The sequence below is a fragment of the Kogia breviceps genome, chromosome 2 (assembly GCF_026419965.1).
Source record: "Kogia breviceps isolate mKogBre1 chromosome 2, mKogBre1 haplotype 1, whole genome shotgun sequence".
Lineage (NCBI taxonomy): Eukaryota > Metazoa > Chordata > Mammalia > Artiodactyla > Physeteridae > Kogia > Kogia breviceps.
The window spans coordinates 19,852,813-19,876,066 of record NC_081311.1 but is presented as its reverse complement, the minus strand read 5'-3'; the positions used below and the strand labels follow the sequence as shown (position 1 = coordinate 19,876,066).

The following is a 23,254-nucleotide window of genomic DNA, read 5'->3' as shown; positions in this document are numbered from 1 at the left end:
TGGTTGGGATGTCAGCCGGCAGCCCTGGCGACTGGAGCCCTGGGAGGCGGCAGCTACCTCTCGGGTTTAGCATTACGTCATCCCTTCTAGACCCAAATTTATCTCGGCTGCACACAGACCCGCAGCTCTGAGCTGCTGCTGACTCGAGGAGAGCTTACGCATGAAGTTAGGCAAGGCTGACTCACTGGGCAGAAGAAAAGGTTTTCTGCTGCTCTTCACGTTTCTGGGCTCCGAGGGGAGAGGCGAGGAGGAGGCTGCGGTTGTCATTTTGGGGTGGGGGATGGAAAGATGTATAACTGTTAACGGTTCTTACTTAGGTAAGAAGCTCAGGACTTACCCTCCCCTGTTCCCAACCTTGATTATTTGAAGATCCCCACCCTCAAAGATAGTTGCGGAAAACAGTGCCCCACACAGTATGCACTTTGTAGTTTCAGGGAAGTTCTCTTAAGCACCAGGTGTCACTAAGACAGTGACTTCGGACTTGCACTTTAACCTCGTGGCCCCTTCCCCTCTATTCATCTTTCCTGTCTGCAGAAACGATATAACACAGACCAGCCTCCTCCATTGCTCATGGATCTGCAGTAAATCATTTGAAAATTTACATTGAGTAAACGGTGCAGGGAGAGGACCCCAGGAATGAAGAGCTTTGCTATGTTTTTCCAGAGGGCAGACTGTCCCCATCCAGGCTGTTTGTCACAGGGCTGGGGGACTCTGGAGGACTCTTTCTGCCTTCAAAAGAGACTCCCCTGAGTGAGATACTTTAGGGGGAGGACAGAAGAGCCAGAAACTATGGGTAAGATTCCAGGTTCTTTTGTCAGTAGACTTTGGAAGCCTTGCTTTTCCTCAGTTTCCCTATTTGTAGTTCAGATTGGATTCATCTGCAAAGGAAAGGCCATGGCTGCTTCTGGGCTTCCCCAGGCTGGGCTGGTGCTGAGGGATGGTCTGTGGGTAGCATCACTCTCCCAAGGCTAGAGCCCCAGGCTTTGTGCTGTAGGAGGCCCTTGTGGCCAATGTCCATGCAAAAACTCTGGGAGTCAGCCGGAGCAGGTCATTTGCTGTTAGAAGAGGCTGGATATTTCTGTACGGAAACCAGTTCTTAACACTGCCCACCATCACCATCACCTTTTCTCTTCTTCAACATATGCAGGTGGCCTTTTGGTGATTCTCGCACTACTTTCCATCTCCTCATCTCCTTCTTGTCCATGGCGTTAAAAGAAGGGTTGGTTAATTCACCTGGAGGTCAACTGTGAAAGGCCAGGCATGTGCTCCAAGCATCCTGCTCCCTCTTAATAGACTGCTAGGGCTTATGATGTATGGATTTAAACCCATCTTGAACACATGTGTATTTTCAGTTTGTACTTTTTTCCTTGATTGCATGTTGCATGGTTTACCTCCCATTGGGTAGACTTATATTTGTTATAAAGCTACCTCTTTTAAGTTCCTGGGGTAGCCCTTAGCAATTTGTGATCTGAAGTGGTAGAAACTTTCAACTTTATTAGAAACTTTCAACCTTATTTTTATTTCTACCCTCAACTTACAGATGTTCTGAGTGAACAGGTATTTTCTTTTAAATAATTCCATTCTTCCCCTATCCAACATGTCCCTTTGGAAGGTGGTTGTTACCAACACCCAATGGGAAAGCCCAGATCTGAAGTGACCTAGCCAACAGCTGAAAAAGCACAGTTCCTGTTTCAAAGCTTTTACAAAAAAAAAAAAAATCTCCTGTGGCTTGTGAACATCTCTCATTTGGGGTCTCCCTGCATTTGATGGAACATCTATTTGGTTCTTAAATGTGGTGCCAGTGTAATATTTAATAAGGCTGGTAGAATTCTGCAGATTTTGACCTCATTAGAAATCTTGTTCACTTTGGAAAAAAAAAGGAGGGAGAGCATATTAAAATGCAGCATGAAGCCCATGACATTTTTGAGAGTAACATTTTCATTCTGAGATGGTTATTTTCTGCAGTAGCCACTGGAATGACCACAGGAAGTTCTCCCCTCACCAAGAGCTTCCTGTTATTCTGGATGTCCACCAGCAGGTTAAAATAATCAGGGTGGGGAAAAGTTATGGATGTTTACGCAATTCCCAGCTTGCTCCTAGAGCTTTCAACAGTTATGACCCTCTTGCCTTTCTTCGCCCTAGACCAGAGCTTCTCAATCAGGGGTGATTTTCTGCCCCAAGAGACGTTTGGCAATGTCTGGAGATATTTTTGGTAGTCACACCTGAGTTGGTGGTGTGCTACTGGCATCTAGTGGGTAGAGGCCAGGGATGCTGCTGAATATCTACAATGCACAGGTCTCCACCCCCACCCCCACCCCCACCCCCAGTTAGGAATTATTCGCCCAAAATATCAATAATGCTGAGGTTGAGAAACTCTGGTCTAGTCTTTGAGGACTTGGAAAGTTGGTGGTGGTGAGGGCAGCCACTGGCAATCTTTTAATGTGGTCCTGGTCTCTTTAGCCTCTGCTTTCAGTTCCTGCTCTGTGCAGGAGAGCATGAGAGGAAATGATTATCATAGCTTCCATTTATTGAGTGACATGTACTAAGTGCTGGAATTATTTAATCTTCACAATTAGCCCTACTGACTACACACTCCTTGAGAGCAAGGCCCATCTCTGTTTCTCTCATTACTGTACACATTATGTCTAGTACAGTGCCTGACACATGGCAGACCCTCAATGTTTGGATAAATGGAGTAATTATATCTGATATAAATGTGAGGAAAATGAGGCCTGAAGAGTCCACAAAACTAGTGTTAAGTAGCAGAGTCAGAATTTGAACTGAGCCTCATGTGACTCCAGCACCAAACCCCTGAATTATATCCCTCACTTGCAGCACCAAAGAGGTTTTCTAGCTTCTAAAATCTCGAGGTTTTCTAGCCTTTTCCCCTCCTGAGGGAGGGGAAAGGAGTTTAAAAAAATAAGATTTAAAAAAAACAAAACACACTACCTCTCTGTGAAAACTGGGGTGGAAGAAAGGCCTTATGGGAGCCCTCTCTGGCCCTGATAGGATCACCTCTTGTTCCTGAACAGGGATTTTTGGCTTTTCAAGTATTTATTCTGCACATGGGGCAACCAAGGCACACAAGTTACAGGAGAAAGTAGTAGTAGATAGAAAACTGGAGCGTGGCACTGCGGATCAAGCATGCTCCAGCTCCTAGGCGCCCGCCGGAAGTCATTGAGAAAAGGGCTCCCAGGGAGTAGATTCACAGTTCGCTCAAATCCTTCCCTCCGCGAAGCAAAGCCCAGAGAGCTTCTTAGTCTTTCCATCTGGGAGGTTCAAGTCGAGCGGGACTACATCTCCCGGCGGGCATTGCGGAATTTGGCAAGGCGCAAGCGCACTGAAGCGGCGTGAGTACTACGACTCCCGGCGTGCAGTGGGCGGGGCGGGACTACATTTCCCAGGAGGCAGAGGAAGGGGCGGGAGGGGGCGGGCCGCGGCGCTGCTCCCGCCCCTCCTCCGTGCTCGCGCGGAGAGGTAAACAAACCCCGCGCCGGCTGTCTGCTGAGCCGCGGGGGCGGCGGGGAGCGCGCGGAGCAGCGGCGGGGCTGGCCCGCCCGCCGCCGCACATGTCCCGGGGCGGTGCCGGATTGTAGCCGCCTGAGGCGCCTCCTGTCGGCCGGGGAAGGGAGCGCGGAGAGGCTCCTGTCGCCGCTCGCGGTGTCCATGGAGCAGGTGCGGATGATCAACGTGCAGCGCCTGCTGGAGGCGGCCGAGTTTTTGGAGCGCCGCGACCGAGGTAACGGCTGGACGCCGCCGCCTCCTCCACCGCCTGAGCCCGCGCACTCCAGCTCCGCGCAGGGAGTGCGGTGCGGCGGGTGAGGGGTGCGTGTGTGAGGCGGGTGCGTGTGTGAAGAGGGGGGTGCGTGTGTGAGGGAGGGTGCGTTGTGAGGAGGCGTGCGTGTGTGAGGCGGGGGGGTGCGTGTGTGAGGCGGGGGGTTGCGTGTGTGAGGGGGGTGCGTGTGTGAAAAGCGGTGCGAGTGTAAGGAGGGGGTGCGTGTGTAAGGAGAGGGTGCGTGTGTAAGGAGGGGTTGCGTGGGAGTGCGTGTGTGAGGGGTTTGCGTGTGAGGGGTGCGTGTGTTAGGAGGGGGTTGCGTGTGTGAGGGGGGTGCGTGTGTGAGGGAGTTGCGTGTGTGAGGAGGGGTGCGTGTGTGAGGAGGGGTGCGTGTGTAAGGAGGGGGTTGCGTGTGTGAGGAGTGGGGTGCGTGTGTGAGGAGGGGGTGCGTGTGTGAGGAGAGGGTGCATGTGTGGGGGTGTGCGTGTGAGAGAGGGTGGGCATGTGAGTGGAGGGGGTGCATGAGGCAGCAGGTATGTGAGGGGAGGAGTACCACTGGTGCCTGTGTGAGGGGGCACATGTGGGTGTGTGTATGTTAATGAAGGGGAGGAGACTGTCACCTGGGGGAGATGGAGGCGAGGGGTCAGGCTGGACCTGGGAGCTGCCGTGAGTGGAGGTGGACCAGAGGAGAGAGAAGGAGGGTGTTGAGAGTGGAGGTGATCTGAGGACCTGGGAGGAAAGAGGACGCAAAGAACTGGAGGAAAGGGCTGGGAGCAGTGCAGGTAGGGGTGGAGGAGACAAGGCTGAGAGCAAAGAAAGGGAACGCCTGCAGAAGAGCAGGGCGGAGGACAGACACTTGTGGCCAAGGGACCTCTTCGAATCTGAAGTGCGATGCGATGGAATCCCCTTAGGAATGGAGACTAAGGGAGATGTAAAGAGATTGGGGTATGAAGAGTACAGCTCCTGGAAATTGTGTTGAGAGAAAATGTCCTCCTAAGACTAGGTGATTGAATTATTTGAAGTACACAAAAACGTGGGGCTTAGAGAGACACCTTCTAGAAGGGGGATAGTTAAAGGAAAAGGGATTTTGAGGCAAGTGAAATAATTTAGGTGAATGGTAATTGGTCTCAGAAATGAGGGTGTTTGAGTCAAGAATTCTTGGAGAAAAGGATTTTGGAGGGGAGGGAGAAGTTCCTTGGTTTAGAGGAGGTGTTGGTACACCTTCCAGGGGTGAGTTGGGTCTGCTTCTCTTGTTTTCAACAACCTGTTACTGCAAGGACTTGAGATCTGTAGATCCATGAATTTGTGTATATTCCTCTTACAATATCTTTTTTTCTTGTCATTTCTTTAGAGTGTGAACATGGCTACGCCTCAGCATTCCCCTCCATGCCGAGCCCCCGGCTGCAGCATTCAAAGCCCCCACGGAGGTTGAGCCGGGCACAGAAACACAGCAGCGGGAGCAGCAACACCAGCACTGCCAACAGGTAGCAAGCTGGGGAGGTTTAGAAAGGGCAGCTGGAGGGGGAGGGAGCACATACTCAGGCAGAAGTGCTGGCCCAACTGACCTCAGTTCTCTAATACCGAGTCTAGAGCAACACTGAACAGCCAAATGGGTGCCTTTCCCACCATCCCTCGGGATTTGGCCCTTTTAAAATAATAAAGTCTCGGAATCATAACCTACCTTTGCATAGAAGGGAAGAAATAGAATCTGGAAAGACAACCGAAGAAGTTCCTGCTGGGGATTATTAAGTGGAGATGTCTGTGACTGAGAGTGATAGTAAGTTCAGAGACCTGGTAGCATGTGTCCATGCATGCAGCCACATGCTAAATAAAATCTTGGGCCAGCTTTAAACTTGGACGACCCAAAAATTTTTAAAAATCAGAAATAGCTCAGGCAGGATATAAAACAGAATCAGGGCTTCCCTGGTGGCGCAGTGGTTGAGAGTCTGCCTGCTGATGCAGGGGACATGGGTTCGTGCCCCGGTCTGGCCCGTGAGCCATGGCCGCTGTGCTCCGCAACGGCAGAGGCCGCAACAGTGAGAGGCCTGCGTACCGCAAAAAAAAAAAAAAAAAACAGAATCAAGGGTTTTGTCAAAGGAATAAAAATATTTAGGTAGAGTAGGAAGTTAGTGGGCACAGTCTATTTTCCTTGTTTAAGGATGATAAGATTGAATTGGGAGCTTTTAAAGCAAAAAAAAAAAAAAAAAAAAATGGCAAAGAAAAAAGGTGCTTATTCTTCACTCCAAACAGAAACTTAGAAAATGCTTACTTGGCTGTACTCAGACATAGTTGACTTACATTTTTTTGGAAAATTTTTGGTAGTGTCTGGCTGTCTCTTCAGTGTTTTTGTTCTAGAGGGTCAGTGAATTCTAAAGATTCATCTCATATGAAGTTTTCAAAAGTCCAGTCTTAAAAGAAAGTCAAAATCAACAGATGCTTGCCTTTTCCATTGATAAAAGGAATTAAATGAGATCTTTTTTTCCAAAGTTTGGTTTAGAGAATATAAGCATTCATTTTGGAGGGACACAGAGCAATCTCTGGGTAACTAAGTTTGCCTGAAGACTTCGGAGAGCTCCAGACAGGAAATTGGGTAACACTTGGGGAGGGTGGATTGGGGAGGGAGCAGGAGTAGGGGCTCTAACTCATTGACGCAGAAAACCTGAGGTTCCTATATATATATAATATATATATAACAGAGCTCAAAGTGTTGGATCTTCCCCCTCTGGATTACTGAGGCATATCACTAGGATTCACTCTTCTTGCTTTGACTTATCTTTAAAGCTGTGTTTCCTTTATGGCTTCTTTTCTTCATTAAGACTATTCTGTGTATTTTAAACAGTTTTAAAAATTATAACAATAATTAGCCATAAGTGTACTATGCTGTATTTATGTTTATGTGTGGATCTAGAGGGTTTGTTGTGGTATGGTAGGTTTGGGATGAAAATACGTAGTATGATATGCAGCATTAAACAAAAAGTACATATAAATTTTCTTGCCCCTCACAGTTTCTCTGGTTAAGGTATCGTCAATTAAAACCTGTATTCAGGAATTTATGAGTTTTCCAATCCATGTGTAGATTTTAAAAAAATATATATTTTTAACTTAGAGACATGGGAGAAATACCAGGTAGGAAACCAAATGCGGATTCTGCCATGCTGCAAGTATTTATTGTTTCCTACTTTCTAGAAATCAAGTATCTGATCTCATTACATTTTTTCTCTCTTTACTGTCATCATAGTAAATTGAGGGATGAGCTACATACTCACCAAGGTCCCACCTTCCCCTGAAGTTCTGTGACACTGATTTATTGACAGTTTTAGAGATCAGTTACTATATTGGTTATTCAGTATACCACCCCATCATTGCAAATGTGACATTTTTACTAACAACTCAAGGATTATAGAGGTATAAATAAGATGTGTATTTCTAGATTTTACCAGTTATGTTACAGGCATTAATGTCTTTGTCATCTGTTGACTTATACTTTGCTTAGCTTGGGGTCTTGACTAAGTGATGTTTCTCTTTCATGCTAGTGTTCTTGTCAGGATTCTACTATTGTGTGTGGGACCACATTGCTAATTACTGTGTATTTTAGCACAGCATGTCAGAAAATTTATAACACTACAGCTATGCCATGTTGCTCTTAGTACCCAAGGGGAAATAATTACATGTACATTGGACCACCTAAGACTAAGTAAAGTAATTTTTCATGGGAATATAAATAGTAAGAAAGAAAGAAAAAGAGAGAGAGAAAGAAAAAGAGATTTTAGGATATATTATCTCAAGGTTCACCCATGTGTGGGATTTAGGGTGGGGCCTTCAGATGAGAACTAGTATGTTAAAGTGGAACACTAGAAATGATTTCTCCTTATCATTTAATATTTCTGCTTCATGGAGTAGGGAACCAGGGATCAAATTCTAATACTGGGGTACTGGGGAGATAGTGTTGTTGTTTCATTTGTAAGGGAGCACTGTAGCCTCCCTGTTAACTTTAAGCCTATTACTGGATTTAGTAAAGATTTTATTATACTGGTTGCATAAAGCAGAAAGAAAGAAAACTTGTAAAAATTTTTCATTTATTAGTCATCTGAAACAAGGAAAGGAATAGAGTTGATGAGTTTATGCGTCTTATTTTCCTGATCAAAAAGCTACCTATATGGAAGTTGCTGTTCTTATGCATCTTGAACATTGATCTCTTGTATGTCATAAAGTGACATTTGTTTCCCTGACATTGTAGCATCCTTAAGATATAATGTTGGTTGACTTTCCCCCCTAATATTCTCAGATATAATATGATATTCCTGATATAAAATGTTACTTTATAAATTTATGCTGAGAGTTGACTCATAATATTATAAATTCCTATTCCTCCTTTCTCCCAAGCCTTGAAACCTTACTTTCATAGAAGGAAAAAGGAGAGAAAAATGAGTGATGTAATGTGAGTTTAAAAGCATGTACCTTGAAAATCCCAGTAATTTTAATCATTTGCGATCCTTTTAACAATTAGGTAGGATCTGTAATACATAATTATTTTTAAAATTCATGGTTGACTTTACTGTAGTCTTGGTTCATGGCCTTCTGGCACACTTCCAAAAATCACCCTTGCTAAGATGTTACTGCTATTAGAGAACTGGCTGCAGTTGCTATCTGGCTTATTGAGTAGTATCAGATAAGTTCAAATTCCCAGCTTCTTTACTGTTTGGTCTCACAACTGAAAAATATTAAGATCTGTCATCTTTAAAACTCTACTGACACTACACTACATGGCTTCCGCATAACACTGATTTCCTCCTAAATATCTCTTGAACCTGCCTTTTCTCTTAGCTTCGTTACTACCCACCTAATCCAAGATACTATCACTCCTCACCTGGACAGCCGTCGCGACCTCCTAACTGGTATCCCTGCAACCACTCTTGTTCCAAATACAATTCTGATGAATTATATTGGCTAGCCTTCCTTCAATTGCTTTAATATACCATGTTTCCTCCTACCTCAGGGTCTTTGCACATACTCTGTTCTCTTCTGAGAATCATTTTCCTTCCCCTTTTGTCATGTTATCTCTATCTAATTACACTCTTACTTCAGCTCAATAATAACTTCTTCAGGGAAGCCTTTTCCTCATCTGCCAAACTAGAGCAGGTATTCACATACCTCATGGCATCCCTACTTTTCCTTCACTGTTTATCACAGTCTATAGAAATACAGTTAGCTGATTGATAAATTCATGTCTCATTTATTGAACTAAAAACTCCATGGGGCTTCCCTGGTGGCGCAGTGATTGAGAATCCGCCTGCCGATGCAGGGGACACGGGTTCGTGCCCCGGTCCGGGAGGAGCGGCTGGGCCCGTGAGCCATGGCCGCTGAGCCTGCGCGTCCGGAGCCTGTGCTCCGCAACGGGAGAGGCCACAACAGTGAGAGGCCCGCGTACCACAAAAAATAAAATAAAATAAAATAAAAAATAAAAAACTCCATGAAGGCAGGGATTGAATATCTTCTGCTTAAAGATTTATCCCCAGTACCTGTCACAGTGCTCTGTACACAGTAGATGTTTTTGAAGAATGGAAGGTTTTCAAACTCCAAGTAGACTGTCCTAAATTGGAACTGAGTTTTTCTTTTGTGCCAAATATTATATTAGACTCTGTAAGTAGAAATAATGGAAGAATGTGCAACTCCTGCTTTGGCAAACTCCGATTACTTTGTGTTCTGAAGGATATTAATGATAATACATCTGGAAAGGAAAACAATATATAGTATTTGAAGAATAAAAATCTTCAGATTGACAGTTCTTTTAAACAAGTATGTTATAGTAAACTACAGAATGCTACAATTAATTTTAAAGACTACTGTTGTCATCCTGTGTCATGAGAATTCAGTGATATCACATATATGCAAAGAACCATAAGTCTGTCAAATATTGGCAGTAAATATTGGTATGAGCTTGTGACATGCATATAGTAATTGTATTATTTTAAGGTGATCTACAAAGTAGTAAGTACAGGCATACCTCATTTTCTTGCACTTCCCTCTATTGTGCATCACAGACATTGTGTTTTTTACAAATTGAAGGTTTGTGGCAACCCTGCATTGTCAAGTGATGGTAAACATTTTTTAACAATAAAATGTTTTTGAATTGAGGTATGTACTTTTTTTTTTTAGACATAATACTATTGCACATTTAATAGACTATAGTAGGGACTTCCCTGGTGGTCCAGTGGTAAAGAATCTGCCTTCCAATGCAGGGGACACGGGTTCGATCCCTGGTTGGGGAACTAAGATCCCACATGCCGTAGGGCAACTAAGCCCGCATGCCACAACTACTGAGCTTGCGCGCTTCCACTAGAGAGCCTGCATGCTGCAAACTACAGAACCCATGCACCCTGAAGCCCGAGCGCCACAACTAGAGAGAGAGAAAAAAAAAAACCAGTACGTCACAACTAGAGAGAAGCCCGCGTGCTGAAATGAAAGATCTCGCATGCCTCAACAAAGATCCGGTGTGCGGCAACTAAGACCCAACGCAGCCAAAAAAAAAAAAAAAAAAAAGACTATCGTATAATGTAAACATAACTTTTATGTGAACTGAGAAACCAAAAAATTTGTATGACTCACTTTATTGAGATATTCACTTTATTGCAGTGGTCTGGAACCAAACCCATGATGTCCCCAAGGTATACCTATACCAATTTATAGTTGAATTTCAAGTTGATGGAAAATGCCTTACATTTTTCAGCTGCAGTATTTCAGTACTGTGTGCTAAGATTGATGACATAAAAAACAAAACAACTTTCCTTCTGCTTGTAAGGCTTTAGTTTAACTTTTCTTAAACTACAGAATGATGAAATGTTTTAGTCTTATTTTAGAGGGAATGATGTATTGTTATATTTTCAGCTTTATATCCTTTTTGTCTGTCTTCTTCATGGATTATTAGGGTTTTTTTTCTTTTGTTTTGCAGGAATGGGGTGAATTCTTTTTCTAGTATAGTTGTAGAGGTTTTTTCTCCCCCTAGTGGAAGTAATTTGAGATATATCTTCGGTTTTTATTCTTAAACATGTACTTATTTGTTCACAGAATAATAGAATGAAGCCTTATTTTTATTTTTGTGAAATTTCTTATTAGTCTGTATTTTTCAATTTTTCTATATTAAATAACTAGTTGCTGAGTCTCTGTCCAGTAGAGAACTCCCAACGTTTCAGGACAAAAGTGGAAATTAGTAGCAGTTAAACTCTTAATGATATTAGTGTTGTTCTTCAAGTACTTTCCAAATGTTGAGTGATGTGATCTGATGTGTTCTGTGATATTCTTTCACTAAAACCAAGTTTAAATGAAAAATTCTCAAGAATTATTTATATACCTCAACAAACTCAGATTTTCCATTAAATGCTTCATTGAAGCATAAGTTTGCTGTTGTTGGATTTCTTAAGAATATATCCCCCTGGGCTTCCCTGGTGGCGCAGTGGTTGAGAATCCGCCTGCCGATGCAGGAGACACGGGTTCGTGCCCTGGTCCGGGAAGATCCCACATGCCGCGGAGCAACTAAGCCCATGAGCCATGGCCGCTGAGCCTGTGCGTCCGGAGCCTGTGCTCCGCAACGGGAGAGGCCACAACAGTGAGAGGCCCGCATACCGCAAAAAAAAAAAAAAAAAAAAAAAAAAAAAAAAAAAAAAAAAAAAAAAAAAGAATATATCCCCCTGTGGAAGTATCATTTGAAGGAGACTTGCATGATTGTGGCTTGTAAGTTGGTAGAACAACTCCTTCTGTTCCTATTTGATGAGAGGCCTTTTGCCAGAATATTTATGTGATAGTGTAATATAGAAGGTCACAAATCATAGAAAGGGTATTCAGGATTTCATCTGGTACAGCTCTCTGCTTTATGAAGGTAAGATATTATCACGTATTTTATGGTTAAAGCTCATGTGGCCTAGAGATGCTTAAGGGATTTTTGTCCAAGCCTTATAGCTGTAAGTGATGGTTAAGTTTAATATCAAGCCAGATTTTAAGCAGTATATGCATAATTCTAACCAGGCAGGAATGTTAACCTGAAGAAAGCTTTCTCTTCTAGTTTTTTTCTTACAAATTAAACAGAATTGCCTCCTTTTGGATATATTGTAGCATGATTCTTTGTCATTTCTTAAGTGAAGACAGTTTCCCCAATACTAATCTAATCAAAGAGGTTTTGTGGTGTGGTTTGACAAAATATGTATCCAGACCTCATTTCTGTTCAATAGTGCTAATGTAATTTAAGTATGCATATTTTTTTAGATTGTTTTTATTTTCATTTTGGCTTCTGACGTTTTAAAACAGTGGCAGACTTTTCTTCCGTGTGTGTGTGTATGTACACATATTTATTACCATCTTCATTATCATCTAACACATGTTATCAAGTAAACATAATACATTATTTCAAACTATGATGAGCTTAATAGAGAGAAATAGAGGATCCTGTGAAGGCCATAATAGAGGACCTGATCAAGTTTGAAAGATGAAAAAAGGCATCTCAGGGTTGTGAACCTTTGCAATCCTGCTTTCACTTATCCTGAACATTTTTTCAAGTTCATACACGTCTGTTAAGTCGTTTTTAATTACAGCATGATATTCTACTTCATGTGGGTACCATAATTTGTTAAGCCAACCATCTGTTAATGACATTTTAAAAAATATTTATTTATTTATTTGGCTGCACTGGGTCTTAGTTGTGGCACGCGGGCTCTTTCGTTGTGGTGGGCGCACTCTTTGTTGTGGCACACAGCCTTCTCTCTAGTTGTGGCCCATGGGCTCCAGAGCTTGCGGGCTCAGTAGTTGTGGCACACAGGCTTGGTTGCCCTGTGGCATGTGGGATCTTAGTTCCCACATGGGATGAACCTTTGCAATCGAACCCCTGTTCCCTGCATTGGAGAGCAGATTCTTAACCACTGGACCATCAGGGAAGTCCCTGTTAATGACATTTAAAATGTTACTTTTACATTACTTTTTCATGCCATGCAGGGCTACTGTGAACATCTTTGTAGAGATACTTTTGTGCATTTGTTCACCTAGATCCTTAGGATAAACATGAAGAATTAGAATTGTTGGATCAAAGGGTAGAATCCATCTTCAGTAACACCTTGCATTTAATATGCTACTTGTGTGCAAAGCCCTTTAACATATATTATTATTTCTTTTGAATTTCAGAACATTTCTGTGAGGTGAAATGGAATTTATTTCTCTATTTTTTTGATAAGGAAACTGGACTGGTATGCACAGTACAACTAGAAGATGAGAGAAATCCCTGCAATTTGTTTCTCTGGAATCAGCAAACAGTCCTTAGTAATAATTTACTTAAAAACTAATACTCAGTGGCTATAACCTGAAATTTATGTGTTTTACTGTTCTCCTTTTCTGCTCTGGGAAATGCCTGAAATGTGTGGTCTGCACCTGCTGTTTTAATGCCTTATCACCAGAGTTCTTTTTTACCCTTTGCAATTTGCTTCCTTATTTGCTAGCTGTTGAAACTGCTCTCTTAAAATAATTTGTAATCAAATTTATTGTATATATAGAACTATTGCTGTACATGCTTCCTTACCATAGAGGAGCTTGTGGTATATTTGGAAAGATAGTGTATATGGTAAAAATGATAAATAATACAAATCAGCAAGATGTTATAGACAGAGCCATTTTTATTTATGTTGGATGATAGTACAGAGTAAATAGCTTAAATTTATAGAAAAAGGTTATTATGGAAATGCTATAGATTCACAATATATACTTGTTCATTGATTAAATTTAATGTGCATTCAAGGAGACATAGGGATTCCACAACATAGTATTAGAGAGAAATTCCTTATGTTTTATCTAAGTAATGAATTTCTTATAAGAGAAAATATTTGGTTTAGTAGATAATTTTGTTATTAATGTTACAGCATACATTTCAGGGGAAAGTGTTATGGATTTTCTTTTTATTTAGTTTTATGACATTGGATAAAAGGGTTTCCATGTGGTATTTATTTCCTTGTCTTTGTTTATCATGGGAAATATTTTTGCTAGTCTTTTGAGAACACTATGTAAATACCATTTGTGGAGGCCACATGACGAGAGCTTTGAAGCCATTTGAAACAAGCATTTTTAAATTATAGGAGAATATAATTTCAGTCTTTAGTCAGTCATGTATTTTGATAAAGCAACTGATTTTACTTTACTCTTATTTTGATTAATTAGACGGGGCAATTTAGGATTCTTTTTGAGGAACTATAAAGAACCTTTCTTCTCATGTAATAAAAGAGACTAGAAAGTAAAATGTGGTAAGTTTGCCTTGGTATTAGAAGTAAATTTTCAAGTTTTTAATTTCAATCACCATAGTCCTGTGTGATAGTATATATCTTCTATAGGAACAACAGAACAAAAGTGATCTTTAGTCTCCACAAAAACTCTGCATAATGTATTGTCATTAATACTTAGTCTGTTGGATGTTTTTTTATAGTCTTTGTTGATAACAGTAAATGCACATAAACAATTTAAAATTTAGATTTCTAGGCCTGGCTCTTAAGGTTTGGTGTACTTAATTTTATCATTTTAACATGTTACCCAATCAGTTGTCCTTTGGAAGGCAGGTTACATTCCTGGAAATAGCACTATTAGTCAAAAAGAAGTATTTGAATCCCCTTTTTGTATAGGATCATTATTTATTGCTGGGTATGGGGGGGTTACCAAAAGCTCAGAGTCTAATATTTTAATGGAATTTATCACAAACACCATATTTAATCCACTGACTGTTTAGAGAAACAAAATAATATATTTGTATAAAATTTAAACATGCTTAAGTATGTAGAAATTAGTTTAAAAGAATTACATGGTGGTTATCTAACATTGTAAGAATATAGTGCCATAGTGTATGGTATATAGTTGCAATTTTCTTAGTAAGTCCTGCATTATTTTTGCTGTTTTTGTTATTTTTACTTTTTGCAAAAATTGGATGATGGAATGTGAGCTACATGAGGGAAGAGACTTTGAAATTTTAGAGTACTTATATTCGCAGTGTAGGCACTCAGTAAATCCTTACTAAGTAAATGAATGGCTGAATACTTTGAGCATGGTTATGTAGACCTGAAGGTACTTTTTAATGAAATGTTGATATAGTTTTGAGAAGACTTTTAGAGAAACTTAGCCTTAATTGATTGTTTTGTACGAAACTGATCTAGGGATGTTTAATATCTTTATTCTCATCGTCAGTTTATTTGTAGCAGGTAAACTCATTGGAGACAAAGTTGTTTTTGTTTTGTTTTTTTTTAGCTTTTGAAGTTAACACCCATATTATCAGAAATAGCTGAGTAACATGTTTCTTTTATTCTTTTAACAAACATTTTAAGTATCAGTAGGAATTTAATATTAATTTATGAAGTATCAGTATGTGCTTCATACAGTTGGCCACAAATGTGACAAATCATTTGGCTGTTAGTGGTAAAGTGTAACAAGTGTGAGACACTGTCCTGTAAGATGAAGGTCTCTTATTCTACAGGAGTCCACAGGAAGACTTGAACATGCATGGTCATGGCATTATTTGTAATCACCAAAAGCTGGAAGCAATTGAAATGTCCATCAGCTAGTGAATGGATAAACAAAATATAGTATATTGTACAATGGAATACTACCCAACAATAAAAAAGAAAAAGTACTCATACATATGACAAAATGGATGAACCACAAAAAACTTATGTAAACAAAGTCAGATACATAAGAGTACATATTGCATAATTCCATTATATGAAATTTATATTTATAAGGCAAAACTATAGAGATAGAATGCAGATCAGCAGTGGGTGAGGGGTGGGAGTGCAGATTGACTGCAAATGGACATGAGGGGACTTTTGGGGTGATAGAAGTGTTCTAAAAGTGGAATGTGGTAATGGTTACACAAGTACGTAAATTTACAAAAGCTCATTGAATTGTACACTTAAAATGGATGAATTTTATAGTATGTATCAATAAAACTTAAAAAAAGATTGCCTGTCTTATTTATTGCAGTAAGATAATGAAGGGTCTTGAACATATGACAAATGCTAAAAAGAACTAAAGGTAGAATGAATGAATGAATATTAAGCAATGTTCCTTTATTTTTTTCTTCCAGTTTTATTGAGATATAATTGACATACAGCGAGCGCTATATAAATTTAAGGTGTATAGCATAATGACTTACATACATCATGAAGTTATTATCACAATAAGTATAGGGAACATCTATCATCTCATACAGATACAAAATAAAAGAAAAAGAAAAAAATTTTTTTACTTGTGATGAGAATTCTTAGTATTTACTGTCTTAACAACTTTCATGTATTACAAACAGCAGTGTTAATATATTAATAATGTTGTACATTACATCCCTGGTACTTATTTATCTGATAACTGGAAATTTAAACATTTTGACTGCCTTCATCCAATTACCCCTCCCGTCACCCCCGGCCTCTGATAACCACAAATCTGATCTCTTTTTCTATGAGTTTGATTGTTTTTGAAGTATAACTGACTAACAACACTATGTTAGTTCCCAGTGTACAACATAGTGATTTGTTATTTCTATTCATTACAAAATGATCACCACAACAATGATTCCTTTAAAACTTGAAATAAACCAATAAGGAGTAGGGAGTGTAGTCAGTTGGAAGAAGGCACTTGCACTCTCCTGCAGCGACCAGAACACGGAAAATTCAGCTATCCTGCCAACCTCTCCTCCCTTACTCCCTTTGAGAATCATTTTTCTATGTGATATATTTCCCTTATACAGGAGGATTCTTTGAAATAGATATATGTGTAACATCTGTGTCTGCTTCTAGTACTATAGTGAGGAATGGAGTATAGTAACAGTGAAAATTGGGATCTATGGGCTTTCTATTATGAGTAGTGCTATTAATTATGGTACCATTTGGGGCTTTTTTTTCCTTCAACAAATATCTACTGAATGTTTATTTCATGCCTGACTCCTTCCTGAAATACTGAATTACAATTTGGAAGTCCAGTGATTTAGGAAATCACTGATTTTTTTTCCATTTTTAAAGATTTTTAGAATGTTGCTCTGTAATAGAATCAAATAATGAAGCAGTCCAAATAATTAGTGGTTTGTCTTTTTAAATGCCTTGTTTTAACTTTTAAAATTTGTTTAAGAGCAGTCATTTTAATCTTGAAAATTCTCTGTAGTTCCCAATATTGCTTTTACCTAAGAATTGATTATTTCACAAATATTGTATAACTTTAGTCTGTATTTAGATGCGTCTTAATTTCTGGCACTAAGATAAAAGCTAGTTAATACTAAATGGCTTACAAGTTAAAATAACATTCCTCTGCCTCATCTCTCCCCATCCAATTTCTGCTTCCTAGAGGCTACCACTTGCAGTAATTTAACAGTTTCTTTTACTGTTTGCTTTCATATTTCTAAATTAGGAGCTTATCCTGCTTGTTATCTGTTGACTTCCTGTTGTTATGAAAATGAAGATTTGACTGTCTGTACTCTTGACTGATGGCAGATTAATCATATGCCAGAAAGGAAAAAAAAAATTTAAGTAGATGAACAGATATTCCCCAAAGCGCTTATGTTTTAAAATTATGCACTTTCTAATAATTTGTGTTATTAGTCTTCTAGAATAAAGAATTGATGTTTTAGTCTCATTCCTGAGTATTTTATGGTAGATTAGAGTATTGCCTCAATTGTAGGATGAGGTTTGTAACTTAAAAAAAAAGTTTTGATGCAGTGTAATTTCTATACAATAAAATTCCTCAATTTTTAGTGTATGTGTCAGTGACTAGACATGTATACAGTCATGCAACCCCCAACACAATTATGATACAGAACTTTTCTAAATCTCAAAATATTATTACCTCATGCCTCTATAGTCAGTTTCTCATCTCCACCTTCTGATCTGTTTTGTCACTACAGTTTTGCCATTTCTGGAATTTCATATAAATGGAATCATGTATATACTATTCTGTGTCTGACTTCTTTCACTTAGCATAATGTTGTTTGAAATTCATTCATGTTGTCCTGTGAATCAGTAGCTAAGTCCTTTATATTGCTCAGTCCATTGTATGAATATGCCACAGTTTGTTTATTCATTTACCAGTTGATAGACATTAGGTTGTGTTTAGTTTCTAGCTATTATAAGTAAAGATGCTACATACTTTTATGAACAGGCCTTTCTGTGCATATATGTTTTCATTTTTCTTAGCTACGTAGGAGTAGAATTCTGGGTCACATATTAAGTGTGTATATAACTTTATAAAGAAACTACGAAACCATTCTTCAAAGTGGCTGTACCATTTTACATCCTGACTAGCAGTGTAGGGTACTTGCAGTAGCTCCAGATCCTGGATAGCACTTGGTATTGTCAGTCTTTTAAACTTTAGCCATTCTAGTGGGTGTATAATAATATCTCACTGTGTTTTATTTTGCATTTTCGTAGTGATTTTGAATATCTTATTGTGTGTTTTTTTGCCATTGATATATCTTCTTTGGTGAAGGGTCTGTGTCTTTTGCTTTTTATTTTATTTAGTTGTTTGTTTTCTTATTGAGTTGTAAGAGTTCTTTGTAAATTCTGGATACAAGTTCTTTGTTACATATGTGGTTTACAAATGTTTTCTCCTCAGTGGTTTGCCTTTGTCATTTTCTTAACAGTGTCTTTTGAAAAACAAGTTTTAAATTTTGATGAAGTCCAGTTTACATGTTTATCTTTCATGGTTCATGCTTCTTTTTTTAATTTTGAATTTTATTTATTTTTTTTATACAGCAGGTTCTTATCAGTTATCCATTTTATACATATTAGTGTATACATGTCAATCTCAATCTCCCAATTCATCCCACCACCACTACCACCCATGCCACTTTCCCTGCTTTGTGTCCATATGTTTGTTCTCTACATCTGTGTCTCTATTTCTGCCCTGAAAACCGGTTCATCTGTACCATTTTTCTAGGTACCACATACATGCATTAATATACAATATTTGTTTTCCTTTTTCTGGCTTACTTCACCCTGTATGACAGTCTCTTGGTCCATCAACATCTCTACAAATGACCCAATTTCATTCCTTCTTATGGCTGAGTGATATTCCATTGTATATATATGCCATATCTTTATCCATTCATCTGTCAATGGGCATTTAGGTTGCTTCCATGACCTGGTTATTGTAAATATTGCTGCAATGAACATTGGGGTGCATGTGTCTTTTTGAATTATGGTTTTCTCTGGGTATATGCCCAGTGGTGGGATTGCTGGGTCATATGGTAGTTCTAGTTTTAGTTTTTTAAGGAAGCTCCATACTGTTCTCCATAGTGACTGTATCAATTCACACTGACACCAACAGTGCAAGAGGGTTCCCTTTTCTCCACACCCTCTCCAGCATTTGTTGTTTGTAGATTTTCTGATGCCCATTCTAACTGGTGTGAAGTGATACCTCATTGTAGTTTTGATTTGCATTTCTCTAATGATTACTGACATTGAGCAGGTTTTCATGTGCTTCTTGGCCATCTGTATGTCTTCTTTGGAGAAATGTCTATTTAGGTCTTCTGCCTATTTTTGGATTGGGTTGTTTGTTTTTTTAATATTGAGCTGCATGAGCCATTTGTATATTTTGGAGATTAATCCTTTGCCCGTTGATTCGTTTGCAAATATTTTCTCCCATTCTGAGGGTTGTCTTTTCATCTTGTTTATAGTTTCCTTTGCTTTGCAAAAGCTTTTAAGTTTCACTAGGTCCCATTTGTTTATTTTTGTTTTTATTTCCATTACTCTAGGAGGTGGATCAAAAAAGATCTTGCTGTGATTTATGTCAAAGAGTGTTCTTCCTGTGTTTTCCTCTAAGAGTTTTATAGTGTCCAGTCTTACATGTAGGTGTCTAATCCATTTTGAGTTTATTTTTGTGTATGGTGTTAGAGAGTGTTCTAATTTCATTCTTTTACATGTAGCTGTCCAGTTTTCCCAGCACCACTTATTGAAGATACTGTCTTTTCTCCACTGTATATCCTTGCCTCCTTTGTCATAGATTAGTTGACCATAGGTGCATGGGTTTACCTCTGGGCTTTCTAGCCTGTTCCATTGATCTATATTTCTGTTTTTGTTCACATACCATATTGTCTTGATAACCGTAGCTTTGTAGTATAGTCTGAATTCAGGGAATCTGATTCCTCCAGCTCCGTTTTTTTCCCTCAACACTGCTTTGGCTATTCAGGGTCTTTTGTGTCTCCATGCAAATTTTAAGATTTTTTGTTCTAGTTCTGTAAAAAATGCCACTGGTAATTTGATAGGGGTTGCATTGAATCTTTGGATTGCTTTGGGTAGTATAGTCATTTTTGCAATATTCATTCTTCCAATCCAAGAACATGGTATATCTCTCCATCTGTTTGTATCATCTTTAAATTCTTTCCTCAGTGTCTTAGAGTTTTCTGCATACAGGTCTTTTGTCTCCATAGGTAGGTTTATTCCTAGGTATTTTATTATTTTTGTTGCAGTGGTAAATGGGAGTGTTTCCTTAATTTCTCTTTCAGATTTTTCATCATTAGTGTATAGGAATGCAAGAGATTTCTGTGCATTAATTTTGTGTCCTGCAACTTTACCAAAGGCATTGATTAGTTCTAGTTGTTTTCTGGTGGCATCTTTAGGATTCTCTATGTAGAGTATCATGTCATCTGCAAACAGTGACAGTATTACTTATTTTCCAATTTGTATTCCTTTTATTTCTTTTTCTCTGATTGCCATGGCTAGGACTTCCAAAACTATGTTGAATAATGGTGGTGAGAGTGGACATCCTTGTCTTGTTCCTGATCTTAGAGGAAATGCTTTCAGTTTTTCACCATTGAGAATGATGTTTGCTGTGAGTTTGTCATATACGGCCTTTATTATGTTGAGGTGGGTTCCCTCTATGCCCACTTTCTGGAGAGTTTTTTATGATGAATGGGTGTTGAATTTTGTCAAAAGCTTTTTCTGCATCTATTGAAATAATCATATTGTTTTTCTTCTTTAATTTGTTAACATGGTGTATCACATTTATTGATTTGCGTATATTGAAGAATCCTTGCATCCCTGGGATAAATCCCTCTTGATCATGGCGTATGATCCTTTTAATGTGTTGTTGGATTCTGTTTGCTAGTATTTTGTTGAGGATTTTTCCATCCATATTCATCAGTGATATTGGTCTGTAATTTTCATTTTTTGTAGTTTTTTTGTCTGGTTTTGGTATCAGGGTGATGGTGGCCTCATAGAATGAGTTTGGGAGTGTTCCTTCCTCTGCAGCTTTTTGGAAGAGCTTGAGAAGCATGGGAGTTAGCTCTTCTCTAAATGTTTGATAGAATTCACCTGTGAAGCCATCTGTTCCTAGACTTTGTTTGTTGGAAGATTTTAAATCACAGTTTCAATTTCATTACTTGTGATTGTCTGTTCATATTTTTTATTTCTTCCTGGTTCAGTCTTGGAAGGATATACCTTCCTAAGAATTTGTCCATTTCTTCCAGGTTTTCCATTTTATTGGCATAGAGTTGCTTGTAGTAGTCTCTTAGGATGCTTTGTATTTTTGCGGTGTCTGTGGCAACTTCTTCTTTTTCATTTCTAATTTTATTGATTTGAGTCCTCTTGATGTCCTCTTTTCTTGATGAGTCTGGCTAATGGTTTATCGATTTTGTTATCTTCTCAAAGAACCAGCTTTTAATTTTATTGATCTTTGCTATTGTTTTCTTTGTTTCTGTTTCATTTATTTCTGCTCTGATCTTTATGATTTCTTTCCTTCTACTAACTTTGCATTTTGTTTGTTCTTCTTTCCCTAGTTCCTTTAATTGTAAGGTTAGATTGTTTATTTGAGATCTTTCTTGTTTCTTGAGCTTGGCTTTGATTGCTATAAACTTCCCTCTTAGAACTGCTTTTGCTGCATCCCATCGGTTTTGGATCATCATGGTTTCATTGTTAATTTATTTCTCGGTGTTTTTTGATTTCCTGTTTGATTTCTTCAGTGATCTCTTTGTTATTTAGTAACGTATTGTTTAGCCTCCATGTGTTTTTTTTGTGGTTTTTCCATTTTTTCCTTGTAATTGATTTCTAATCTCATAGCATTATGGTCAGAAAAGATGCTTGATATGATTTTAGTTTTCTTAAAGTTACTGAGGCTTGATTTTTGACTCAAGATGTGATCTATCCTGGAGAATGTTCCATGCGCACTTGGGAAGAAAATGTAATCTGCTGTTTTTGGATGGAATGTCCTATAAATATCAATTAAATCTATGTGGTCTATTGCGTCATTTAAAGCTTGTGTTTCCTTAGTAATTTTCTGCTTGGATGATCTGTCCATTGGTGTTAGTGAGGTGTTAAAGTCCCCCACTATTATTGTGTTACTGTTGATTTCCTCTTTTATAGCTGTTAGCAGTTGCCTTATGTATTGAGGTGCTCCTATGTTGGGAGCATATATATTTATAATTGTTATATCTTCCTCTTAGATTGATTCCTTGATCATTATGTAGTTGTCTGTCCTTCCTTGTCTCTTGTAACATTCTTTATTTTAAAATCTATTTTATCTGATATGAGTGCTGCTACACCAGCTTTCTTTTGATTTCCATTTGCATGGAATATCTTTTTCCATCCCTTCACTTTCTGTCTGTATGTGTCCCTAGGTCTGAAGTGGGTCTCTTGTAGACAGCATAAATACGGGTCTTGTTTTTTTTTTTTTTTTTCGGTACGCGGGCCTCTCACTGTTGTGGCCTCTCCCATTGCGGAGCACAGGCTCCGGACGCGCAGGCTCAGTGGCCATGGCTCACGGGCCCAGCCGCTCCGCGGCATGTAGGATCTTCCCGGACCGGGGCACGAACCCGTGTCCCCTGCATCGGCAGGCGGATTCTCAACCACTGCGCCACCAGGGAAGCCCCGGGTCTTGTTTTTGTATCCATTCAGCGAGCCTGTGTCTTTTGTTTGGAGCATTTAATCCAATCACGTTTAAGGTAATTACCGATATGTATGTTACTGTTTCCATTTTCTTAATTGTTTTGGGTTTGTTATTGTAGGTCCTTTTCTTCTCTTGTGTGTCCCACTTGAAGAAGTTCCTTTAGCATTTGTTGTAAAGCTGGTTTGGTGGTGCTGAATTCTCTTAGCTTTTGTTTGTCTGTAAAGCTTTTGATTTCTCCATTGAATCTGAATGAGATCCTTGCCAGGTAGAGTAATCTTGGTTGTAGTTTCTTCCCTTTTATCACTTTAAATATGTCAAGACACTCCCTTCTGGCTTGTAGAGTGTCTGCTGAGAAATCAGCTGTTAACCTTGTGGGAGTTCCCTTGTATGTCATTTTTCATTTTTCCGTTGCGACTTTCAATAATTTTTCTTTGTCTTTAATATTTGCCAGTTTGATTACTATGTCTTGGTGTGTTTCTCCTTGGGTTTATCCTGTATGGGACTCTCTGCACTTCCTGGACTTGGGTGGCTCTTTCCTTTCCCATGTTAGGGAAGTTTTCGACTATAGTCTCTTCAAATATTTTCTTGGGTCCTTTCTCTCTCTCT

At 39.2% G+C, this 23,254-nt stretch overlaps 1 protein-coding gene across 2 annotated transcripts in view; it reads left to right on the top strand.

The window, feature by feature from the left end:
• The window catches only part of MXI1 (MAX interactor 1, dimerization protein), a 97,534-nt gene that overhangs the window by 13,931 nt on the left and 60,349 nt on the right, over window positions 1–23,254 (top strand). Inside the window, exons 1-2 of one of the 2 annotated variants that reach the window (XM_059054905.2) lie at window positions 3,411–3,739; window positions 5,127–5,259. In XM_059054905.2, the coding sequence (XP_058910888.1) occupies window positions 3,667–3,739; window positions 5,127–5,259 (206 nt within the window). In that variant the 5' untranslated portion in view covers window positions 3,411–3,666. Of the gene's footprint in view, window positions 1–3,410; window positions 3,740–5,126; window positions 5,260–23,254 lie in introns of those variants that run through there. The other variant, XM_059054902.2, reaches the window with a different exon arrangement.